We start from the raw sequence: 11,529 nt of genomic DNA on the forward strand, positions 1-11,529 counted from the left end.
GGTCAATTCCAATGTGAGAAAATCTCCGATAAACAATCATATATACTAGGAAAGATTGGGAATTAGTCTTTGCATGGCTCTCCTCATAAGTACATGATGACATTCTTTGCCTCTGACAAAAAGGTATCATTCTGAGCAACCTCATGATAATCGTTTGTCCCAGATTTGGGACCAGCCAAACTCAAAATAGCCCCCATTCAATATCTGCAAAGTATCAGTAAGCCTATGAAACTCATGCCTTTTTGTTAGCCCCTAACTTGGACCAAAGAAACCAAAAAAAAAAAAATATTGGATATCTTTTGACCTCAAGATATTTTACTGCAAAAAGATACAAACTTCTTTTCATCAATGGAAAACTAAACTACACAAAAAGCCATAGGACTGTGAGTCGACAGATCAATTCACAGTAATTAATAGATGCAAGAAGAAACATTTGAGAATATGGCTTCCAAATCTACTCAGAGGCAACACTCCTATTTTTGACCAACTTGAGCTAAATTATGCAACTTTTTTGATAGTAGTATGCTAATATGCAGATTTATAAGTTCCAGAATCTTGAAGACTATGAACAAAACTCTGCCATATAATCTTCAAATGAATTCTATGTCTTCCAAAACATTGATCAACCTATAATCCATATAGAAGCTAAATCAGTAAAGCATTAGCAGTAGTTGACTGATGCAAAATCAGAAAAATCCCAAATCAAATGCAAAATCCAAAAAATCTCAAATCTTCAAACTCAGAAAACTCAAAGCTTACCTTACAGTTCACCTGTTGATGAACAACCATCCTTATCCATACTAGTGAAACTTGACTCCCCATCTTTGTTAATAGCAGGTCTACATAAAGTAAGCAAAAATAAAGTTGAGTATATATCAATCTATAAAATTGTTGACATAAACAATAATCTCAAACACAGTTAACTATAAATTCTTACTTTCCATGAAGTGTTGGACAATTTGTTTTGTCATGTGATTGACCAAATAGTCCACATCCATGGCATTGCCTACCTTGACTCTCCTTTACCTTAACTTTCCTCTTCTCTAGCTTTTCCTTTTTTCAACCTTCTCCCACACCCTTTGGCCCTCACTTGATTTGGTTCATTAAAAATATGCTGAATAGCATCAATCTTGGTCTCCAAAACTACCGCACTTTGTCCACTTTCATTACCAATCAATGTTTTAAGATTCTCCAAGAAAGCATCCAAGCATTCCATAAAGAGTTGACTAGCCTCATCACTCACCATTGCCTTATCAATTGCATCTGTAGCATGCTGGAATAGTTTAGTCCTCCTTGCAAGTAAAGCTTTGTTATCTTTTACCTCTATTCCATCATAATCTAACATAAGACTCTGTCTTGCAGTTTTAGTCCATCTCTTCAAGATGTACTGAATAGACAATTTATCAACATCTTGGATTTTAATCAAATATGACAAAACATTCCGACATGGAAGCCCTTCACTCTCAAGATGCAAAATCAGAAACTTTTTTGTAAGTCAGTTCACGAGATTTACAAGTATCAATGTTCTTTCGCATAACCTTAAACACGCAATGAGTGACATTTTCTCTTAGAAGTTCTAGTTTATACTTGAAGCTCTCTTTCAATTGTTCTTGAACTTCATAAAATAGCTTACGTGTATAAACCTTAGCCATATGATCTTCTATGTCAAGGGACATGAAAGTTTTTGACTTCTCATGATCAATATTAATATGATCCTCCTCTAACTTATAATGGCATTGGTGAAGAAGTCCCCTCTTAAACTGAACCATAAATTCCACCAACGAATTCTGATCAGAAACATAATTCTTGAAGAAAGAATGTTGACTCTCTGCTCTTTGACTACTTGACACTCCTGCTGAGAAAATATGATTTACATGTGCTGGTATCCATGACGAACGAATTTCATATATTGACTCCAACCACTTGTTATCACTCAACCCACTCTTCTCAGTAATTTCAATCCATCTTGAGTCAAACTCCTCTCTACTACTTGAATTCCATATGTAGCTATGAAAGTCTTGGTAGTAATCCCGATATTTAATCGCATCTAGCTTCTCAGAAAATTTATTTAGAATGTGCCAACTGCAATATCTATGAAATGTTTGTGGGAGTGCTTCTGAAATGGCTTTAGTCATAGCAGGATCTTGGTCAGTAATAATCATTTTGGGGGCATTTTCTGATGCATTTCCTGGCATACCATTTAGAAGTTCCTTGAATAACCAAACAAAAGAATCGGCTGTCTCATCATTTAAGAATGCACAAGCAAAGATGATTGTTTGCCCATAATTATTAACACCAGTGAATGGTGCAAAAATCATTCCATACCGATTTGTGTTATATATAGTATCAAAGATAACTACATCTCCATAAAAGCTGTAAGCTCGTCTTGAAATTGAGTCAGCCTAAAAGCATCTTGTTACTCTGTTTTCCTCATCTGACTCTATTGTATAGACAAAAGAAGAATCTTTTTCTTTCTCATTCTGAAAATGCATGTACAATAGATCTCCATCATGCCCCTTCTTCGCTTCACGACAAGTTCGTCCATAATTATATAGATCATGCTGTGTACAACCAATATTCTCAATGCCACCTACCTGAACACCAAAGAATTCAAACTGTGTATGTTTCTGAACATTTACCAAGCTTAGTTGCTGTGATAGAACTGTGTTAACTTTTGAAACACAACGGTGAGATCTCAACAAATGTACTCTAGGTGGGCTTGTTAATGGGTGGTTATGACCCTCGACAAATACAAAGATTACATATCTCCCAGACTCATTCTTTCTCACAACTGCAATTCTTGCTTTACAACCCATTTTTGGTAATCCTCTCTTACGTTTTTCTCCTTCAACTTTGGAAGTTCCTTGCTTATAATAGACATACTCCTTCCTCATAAGTTGGGTATTATCTTTGTTGGTTGCACTAGAATGACTTCTGATACTAAACCCTGCTTCTTTTGCATATCTATTGTAGAAAGCAGTAACATCATCTATTGTTTCAAACTCTTGGTGCAATTTAGGCATCAACTCTGCCTTTACTTGAGGAATATAAACATGATCATCCTCTGATTCCAGCTAATTGAAACTGAAAAGCACACATACACCCAACTTACCTTTGTCAGTAAGCAATGTCGATGAAAAGAAAAGATAGAAATTCAACCAATGTCAATATGCAAATTACCCATGAATGCTTTTCATTGCTGCCTAAAACTAAAAAAGATACATCAACAATCAATGAAAACACCATAACATCAACAAAAGAAAGAAAGAAGAAACCCAGAAACAGAAAGAAGAAAAGCCCTAAATATGGTAAAACCCTAATTTTGGTAATTGGAAATCAAACAAGTCAGAGAAAAGAGACGACCCATACTCTATATGTGTTCCTCTGCTTCCAAGTCTCCAACTTTTTGGGTGAAAACTCCAAGGGAGGTCAGGACCATAAGAGAACTACAACTTTCATGAGAAAGAGGAAAAAAAAAAGCTTCAGTTGCAATAATCGTGCAACCTGAGAAGAGTTTCAAGCATCAATCGTGAGAAGACATCGATTTTGGCCGGAGAACCAAAGAAAACTTTGGTTTTGTCGTTGGGAGTGAAAGTCGGGTTTGAAGTGCAAGAGTATTTGACGCGATTGTTATTGGAAGAAGACTCATCTGGCCCATTCCTTTTCATTTAAGCCAATCAACTATTGAGAGCCGTTCATCTGCAGTTTTATAATTTCACGGACGTCCTCTTTCGAACCCTTCATATATATATATATATATATATATATATATATATATATATATACACACACACACATATAGGACGTCATTCAGAAGCGGACGTCCGCAACCCCCTAAAAGTACAGACGTCGCTCATCTAGACTGCATCAGGCGCCGATGGACAATGCTGCTCATGCCGGACTGAATCAGGCCACGATGTCGACCCTCTTCTTGCTGCTAGACTTGTCGATGAAGGGTTTGAAGTCGACCTTGATGGTGCTTCCATGGTTTCAGGCGAGCTCACTGCGCATCGCTGAGAATCCGATCACCTTTGCCTTCACCTTCGCGTTGATGGCTATGCCGTCCGGGATGTCTAGAGCCTTTGTCTGGCAACAGAAACGCCACCATTGACTCCTGATTGAGGTTGGAGGAGCGACGTTCGCACTTTTTTTGGGTTGCGGACGTCCGCTTCTAAACGGTCCTCAATATATATATTTTGTTATAATAGACTTTATTTATTAATAGAGGAATAACACCTCAGTCAAGTACATGATGTAGCTAATATGGACTATTATAAATCCATAAGTGAAAGTCAGAAAACATCAACACATGTTTAACTACGCTGTCTGATTATAATCATGTGGAGAGAATAAACATTTAATATATAAAAAGTCAGGAACAGATGGGTAAATATTGATTTATTGAATATGTATATATCATAATACAAACTTACGAAAATGGACCAATCGTAACTGACCCTTTTGTTTCATCAACTTCGATTGAAATCCTTTCCCAAAAAAAAAAAAAAATAAAGAATGTAGAAACCCAAAAGGAATTCCATATGGCGAAATGTGAGAGCGGTAACAAATTCCATGCTGCAAACCTCCAATATCTTATGCATTCTCTTCATTTTAAGCATAGGTGAACTTGGTTTAATTTTCTAATGTCACAATCTGTAATGTCACATCTCTCATGAATCATCTTCACTACTACTTCAATAACAACGTCATCTCTAACTAAACACCTCATATTCACCATAAGAAGAATTATATAATGATTAGTATGTTGGATTGTTCAGTTTACATAATTGTGGGTTTGATAAAAGGATATATATTACAAATCATGTAGTGTTTGAGCCTCACCAATTTTTTTTTTTTAATTTTTTTTTTAAATTGGTGCAGATATTTGCTAAATCTTCATTTCTATTGGTACTTAAGTTTTTTCGTAATAGAGTTATTTTTTCGGTATGTCACCACAAATGTAAAGCGAATGGAGTAGTCAATAGAGCACTATTCGCTAGTTGGTGCTTTCTAGAATACGTTGTTTTAATTGAGACTGTTGTTAGTATCTCAGGAAGTTTTCTTGATGCGTATTGTAATCTGGGGTATAGCTAGGCACTATGTCTCCCCCCCATGTATTTTATAGTTTCATTAATCAAGACTTGAGGGCAGCCGAACCAGTCCTTATTTAAAAAATAAAAAAAATTTAGCCACAACCTAAAATTGTTAAATAATAGAAAAATGATTTGTAGCCTCAATAAGGCCTAAGATTTGTAGCTTCAATCTTAGGTGTCATGCCATGTCATCTACACACATCACCTATTTGTCAAATCATGCCATATAATTTTTGAGAAAAATTCAATCTTATCATTTCAAAATCTAATTACTCTAAGTTATTTTGGCTTTCTTCTAAAAAGAAAATATTATTTTGCCTTTTTTTTTTAATTTCCTTTCTTTTTTCTTTTCATTACACTCATGCTTAAATTTAAACAACAATTTTTTTCTTCAATCATGAATAGAAAATTTTTCATGTAAGTAAATGGAATTGCATAACACATGTATATGAATTCAACCTTTGTTGGGTTCCTGTAAATTTTGAAAATAGAATGTGAAAAATACATATTCATATGATTATGTATAATCTTTTGTTCATTTTTTCTCTTTATGTAGCGGGAAATTTTATTCGCACATCCCTAAATACCTAATACACATCTTTTACTTAATACACCACTCAAACTACCTAAATTATCCTCAAATCTTAAAATTCTATATAAAATCACTATATATAAATCAATATTAAAATCATCATGCTAAACTTTATCATAATCACAACATTATATATATATATATATCATAATGAATTTAAATGCATTTAATTATCAGAATCATCATAATAATTTTAATTTTCTTTCCATTATTATCATGAGACCTGTACAATCTTAACAATTTTGTTATTCAAAATTGCTGGTAGTCAAAATTGTTGAAAAATAATCAAGAACACATGAAGAGGATCCCAACTAGGTCTATAACTACATTGTTATTATTTTCTCTCCATTAGTTATCATGAAACTCAACAACATGTACAATCATAAGGATTTTGTAATGCAAAATTGCTAGTAGTCAAGCCTGTAGAAGAAGATTCCAATTAGGGTTTATATATATCATACTGTTCAAGTAAATCCAGAATATGTGTCTGGCCCAAACTAGAGGTTACTTGCTCTAGTTGAAATAGGGTTTATATTAGAGATATTCTCGGAGAATCTTGGGAGATATCCAATCAATGTACGATTATGTTTCCATGTACAACTCTCTTTCTATGTTCGTAATCCTCTATATAAAGAGGCCCCTATTATCAATGAAAGTACAACTCAATTCTCTCCCAATTCAGTTTTCCTTAAATACGTTATCAGCACGAAGCCCTAACCCTGAAACCCTAAATTCGTAGCCTTTAGACCCTAGCCACCACCGCCGCGTATATTAAAGCCCTCAATCCTAGGATTCCAAAACCGGCAGCGGAACCACCAGAACAAGCCGGAAAACTACCGAACCGGCCACCAGAAGTATCGAACCAGCCCTCTAAGAAGAAAAAAGAGGGATCCCTGCAAGGGTTCACCACCTTTCGGACCTCTGATTGCTACCAAATTTTTCCACTAGTAGTGCCTCAACCCCAGGATTCTGGAACCAGAAGCAAAACACCAAAAACCTGTCCGGAAATAGGTGAACTGGCCTGCCAAAAACCTGCAGAAGAAAGAAAAGAAAGAAAAAAAATTGGGAAAGGAAAAGAAGCCCAGAAGCCCAAGGCAGAGGCCCACTGCCACTTTAGCAGGGGGACCCACAGCCACGCCAGCACAGGGACCCACAGCCACGCCAGCACAGGGACCCACAGCCACGTCAGCATAGGGACCCTCCACCACATCAGCACTCGGACCCTACTGCCACGTCAGTCCACGGTTAACGCCGGTCAACCGCGGGTCAACCACCGCCGGCGACTTTTCCGGTCAACTTTCTGGCAAATTCCGGCTACTTTTCCTGCCAAATTTTCCGGCGACCTATTTCGAGGTATTTTTTTTCTAAAAGTTCCCTTTTTTTTAGAGTTTTTTTAATTCAATTTCTCTTCTTTTTCTCGGGGACTTGCAAACTTCCTTCTTCTACCACCCTTTCTTAATCATAGGGGAGACCTAATTAAGCCGAACTGTGGGGGTTCATGCTCACTCCAAGCTTGAAGCTTGTTGAGATCTCCAAACTTAGAGTTTGTAGAGAATTTATGATCGACCACTTACATCATTGTTTCGATCTAATCCAATACCTCTTGGAATTGAATTTCTTGGAAGGGATTATGCTCAGAAATTCCTAATTTCTTAGAAGCGATTAGGCTCAGAAATTTTATATGTTTTCGTGGTAGCCTTTTACGCTCCGAAACTAACCTTAATGTCTTGTCTCTTTCAGGATGAGCCCCTGAACAAATTGGACTTTGCTCCATTGGGAACAACTGGCTCTGAATATCACAGGTGGGTTCGTGATGTCAGCCAGCATCTCAAGGCCGATAGAATTCTGGATACGATTCTCGAGCCTAGCCAGGACGTGCTAACTATTGAGCAAGCTCAAGCTTTGGAAGCAAATAGAGCAGCCTTAGAGGCAAATAAGGCGAAAGCCATCATCCTAATGACTCGTCATATGGATGATTCGCTCCAGTACAAGTGTATGAATGAAGAAGACCCCAGAAGGCTGTGGGTCTTACTTGAAGAAATATTTGGCAACGTCCATGACTCCCTGCTTCCTGACCTAGAAGTGAGATGACATAGCCTCCGCTTTTGTGATTTCAAGTCAGTTCTTGACTACAACTCGGAAGCACTTCGCATTAAATCCTTAATGGAATTCTGTGATAAAGAGATCACAAATGCGATGTTGATTGAGAAGACTCTCTCTACCTTCCCCGTCTCTGCATTGATAGTTGCTAAGAACTATCGAATAGATGTTACTGTAGGATGGATCACAAGGTTTCATGAGCTTATTGGAGCTATGAATGTCGCTGAAAAGCATGACAACATCCTTGTGAAGAACTATAATTCGAGATCCGTAGAAACAGAGCTTATTCTGGAATCTAATTATAGTCGCGCCCCTAAGAGAGGGCGCCAAGAGGGAAACCCTAATTAGGGATACTTTTGGATGTTCTGGTCCATATAATCGCTCTACTTGGGAAGGTCACCGCCAAAACAGGCGAACACGGAACCAAAGAGGTCAACGTGGAAAGAGAGAGGGAGGCAACGCCTCTGGCCATGTTGGTGGCGCCACCAATACAAAGAGCCATCTAAATGACGCTTTCAAAGCACCTCAATCAATGGAGTCTAAGCAAAGAGATGTATGTTCTCGATGTGGAGTGTCTGATCAATGGGCACACATTTGTAGAGCTCGTGAAGAAATCGTCACCGCCTACAAAGCATATTGTGAAGCAAGAGAAGCTCAATATATGGAACAAGAAGATCAAGAAGTTGATCTAGAGTGAAGGGTTGAAGACTACAAATCTGGCTGGGATCAATAGATCGCCAATTCGGTTTAAGTCTTTATTTTTCCAAGAGATGTAATAGGCAATTGCCATATTCTTTGTAGTAAATGCCAATGGTTTAAGTCTTTCTTCAAACTAGGCTCACCCAAAATAAGTGTGATGTTTAGGAAGGTTATGAGATTAGTGGTACTTAAGTGAGCCTTACTCCACCGACATCTCTCTACTAACCTGGTCACATTTATTTTGGAATTACCGAAAGAAGTTAGACGACTACCATTGTTTTGCATTAGCTAGCATTTTGGATTAGATTTTCTTTGGTCAAAGAGACAATGATGTAACTTTGTTGGCTTATGAATAAAATTTCGAGTTCTTTATGAATCCATTTTGATTCTGAGCATATGACTTTTGTGACTACGATGGTTGGGCCATCAGTATTAATTCAAGGACATGGAACAGCTCAAGTTCCACTTGCCAAATGGCACCTTAATTACTGTCACAGAAACTCTCTACGCTCCTAGGGCTAATCGCACCTATGAATAGCCAACGGATTCCATGCGAAAACGCATGTAGAGAATGGAAATGAGTTCCTTTACAATACCTCTAATGATTGCGAACAAAGGCGCATCTTAGAGAAGTTTATATGTCTCTCTAGTGGACTCTATGTCACTATTCAAGCTATAAAATCCAATAAAGTTATGAGAGAAGATCTCTTGGATTTAGACACATATTGTCACGACAGGATAGATTATCCTAGTCATGATATGATGGTCCATCTACTAAAGACTTGACATGGACATCATTTCTTTCGAGCGAAACGAAGCATGCATCAAAAGTTGATTTCTGGACTACGTGTGACCGACACAGCTGCCTAGGGCACCGCCTCCGTCCACCACCAGCTGGCGCAGTCCCTATCCATGATGCCATGGATGGCGTCCATCATGGTGATGGCCCCCTAGGTGATGCTGCAATCACCAACTTGCTTCAAATAGCGTTTCAGACGCTCAGGCCCAACCAAAATTCTTATTGGTTGCTTCTAAAGCCTCTCGCTTGTTTTACAAAGCCCGTTCCTTAGGGACATTAGGACATAGACCGTCCTATGCAAAGGATATGAAAATACTCATTATGTTCTTACATAGAATCCATGGGGATTCTATGGACTGATTCAACTAACTTGCAGATGTTTAAATATCTCATGATATTGGTTGATACGCAAACACGCTTGTCACGTGTTGTACCATTGTCCACCTGTAAATGCTGCTTATGCTACACTTCTAGAACATATCATATGACAACGTGCTCATGCCCCGGATCATCCTCTTCCGTCAATTGGACTTGACAATGCTAGAGAGTTTACATCGAAGACTTTCGATGGTTATTGTATTGGGACTAATGTTGGACATTGTATTCCCATAAACACACCTAATTGGTCTCATGAAAACGACTACGATGGTATTCCGGACATTGGTAATGCGTGCTAATTTCCTTATATCCGCTTGGGGTGATGCAATATCGCATGCAGCTATGCTAATTCGTCTACGACCCATCGCCACTCAATCTATCTTTGCATTATAGCTAGTGACTGGGTACAAGTATCGTACTTACGCATATTTGAGTGTGCCATTTATGTGCCAATTGCTCCGCTATAGCGCTTTATGATGGGTCATCACAGACGAATGAGCAACTACGTTGGATTTGAGACTCCAACCATCGTCCGCCACTTCATGCCCTTGCTAGGTGATCTCTTGACCGCTAGATTTGCGGATGTCACTTTGATGAGAGAGTCTTCCAGTCGTTAGGGGGAGATAAGAACACAGATGTTCAGAAGGAACGACAAGAATTCTCGTGGTCTGTCCCCACTATGTCTCATCTCGATCCCTACAAAAGTGACGAGATCACACATCTGCTGCAAATATGCCTGCAAGGAAGTACGTCCTTATGAGAGGAAGTAGCGCCACCCTACACGGAGGTAGGCATGGCGCCAACGCCAAAGAGAGTGGCACTCTGGCGTTACAGGCCATGGCCCTAGCTAGGATGCATGGGAGGCCCGTGAGTTCGAAGGATACTTTGGCACAACCCAATCCTTTGATCATCAAGACTCAAAATCCATCTCATGAGTATCTTCTGGGTTATGGTTATCGTTGGGGGACGCCTAAACGTCAGAACATATTCCTGAGATTATAGAGCTCTATGAAAATTACACTAGTGTACATGAGACGTGGGATACAAACTCCATCATAATTGATGATGTAGTTGCACATTTCGTTGTACATGTGTTTGTTGAGTCAGATGATATCGAGCAACGCTCCGTTGATGAATGAATGCCAACGTAGAGAGATTTGGCCTAAATGGAAAGATGCGATCCAGGTTAAGTTGGATTCTCTAACGAAGAGGAAGGTTTTTGAGCCAGTGATGCCAACACCTCCTAACATAAAACCTATTGACTAATGGGTCTTCGTTAGAAAGCGTGATGAGAAAAAAAGATAGCAATCTTGCCTTATGGTGCAAGGCTTCTCACAAAACGCCTTGGAATCGACTACGATGAGACATATTCTCTCGTAATGGATGTCATTGCACTCCACTACCTTGTCAGTTTGGTAGTTTTCGAATAACTGATCATGCAGCTTATAAATGTGGTCACTACTTATCTCTATGGGGATCTAGATACGGAATATACATGAAGATACTTGGTGAACTTCATCTACCCAAGTCAAGTGGCTCTAGACCACGGAGCGCGTTTACAATAAGATTGAAACGCTCACTAAAGTGACTACTTGATTGGGAAGGGATATGCCCACACGTTTCTATAACAAGTTTCGGTTCATGTTGGACATGATCTTCATTGGAAGCCCTTAAAGAGTTAAGGGTAATCGTTGAACATTTGAAATCCGAGTTTGAGATGAAGGATTTTGGGAGAACACGATTATGTCTCGGTTTGGAACTTGAGCATCGTGTCGATAGATGCTTAGGCATTTTGACAAGGTCAAGCCTTCAAGCACCCCCATGATCGACCGTAGTCTTGATCCTGAAAAGGATCATCTTCGTCGAAA

General features: G+C 38.7%; 1 protein-coding gene across 1 annotated transcript; it reads right to left on the minus strand.

Annotated features, from left to right (window-relative positions):
* Positions 1-1,027: 1,027 nt before the first annotated feature.
* On the minus strand, positions 1,028-2,318 carry LOC112198874 (protein FAR1-RELATED SEQUENCE 5-like). Its single transcript, XM_024339971.1, has 2 exons — positions 1,485-2,318; positions 1,028-1,387 (listed from the first exon to the last, which is right to left on the minus strand). Exons 1-2 carry the CDS (start codon positions 2,316-2,318, stop codon positions 1,028-1,030), a joined length of 1,194 nt encoding a protein of 397 aa, XP_024195739.1.
* Between the last annotated feature and the right edge of the window lie 9,211 nt (positions 2,319-11,529).

The sequence above is a fragment of the Rosa chinensis genome, chromosome 4 (assembly GCF_002994745.2).
Source record: "Rosa chinensis cultivar Old Blush chromosome 4, RchiOBHm-V2, whole genome shotgun sequence".
NCBI classification, from domain to species: Eukaryota; Viridiplantae; Streptophyta; class Magnoliopsida; order Rosales; family Rosaceae; genus Rosa; species Rosa chinensis.

Excerpts from the sequence above, each read along its gene's own strand:
- LOC112198874 (XM_024339971.1), bottom strand. The coding sequence starts at position 2,318 with ATGATTTTTGCACCATTCACTGGTGTTAATAATTATGGGCAAACAATC. Across the intron at positions 1,388-1,484 it reads GTGAACTGACTTACAAAAAA|TACATCTTGAAGAGATGGAC; the intron begins GTTTCTGATTTT and ends TTGTCTATTCAG.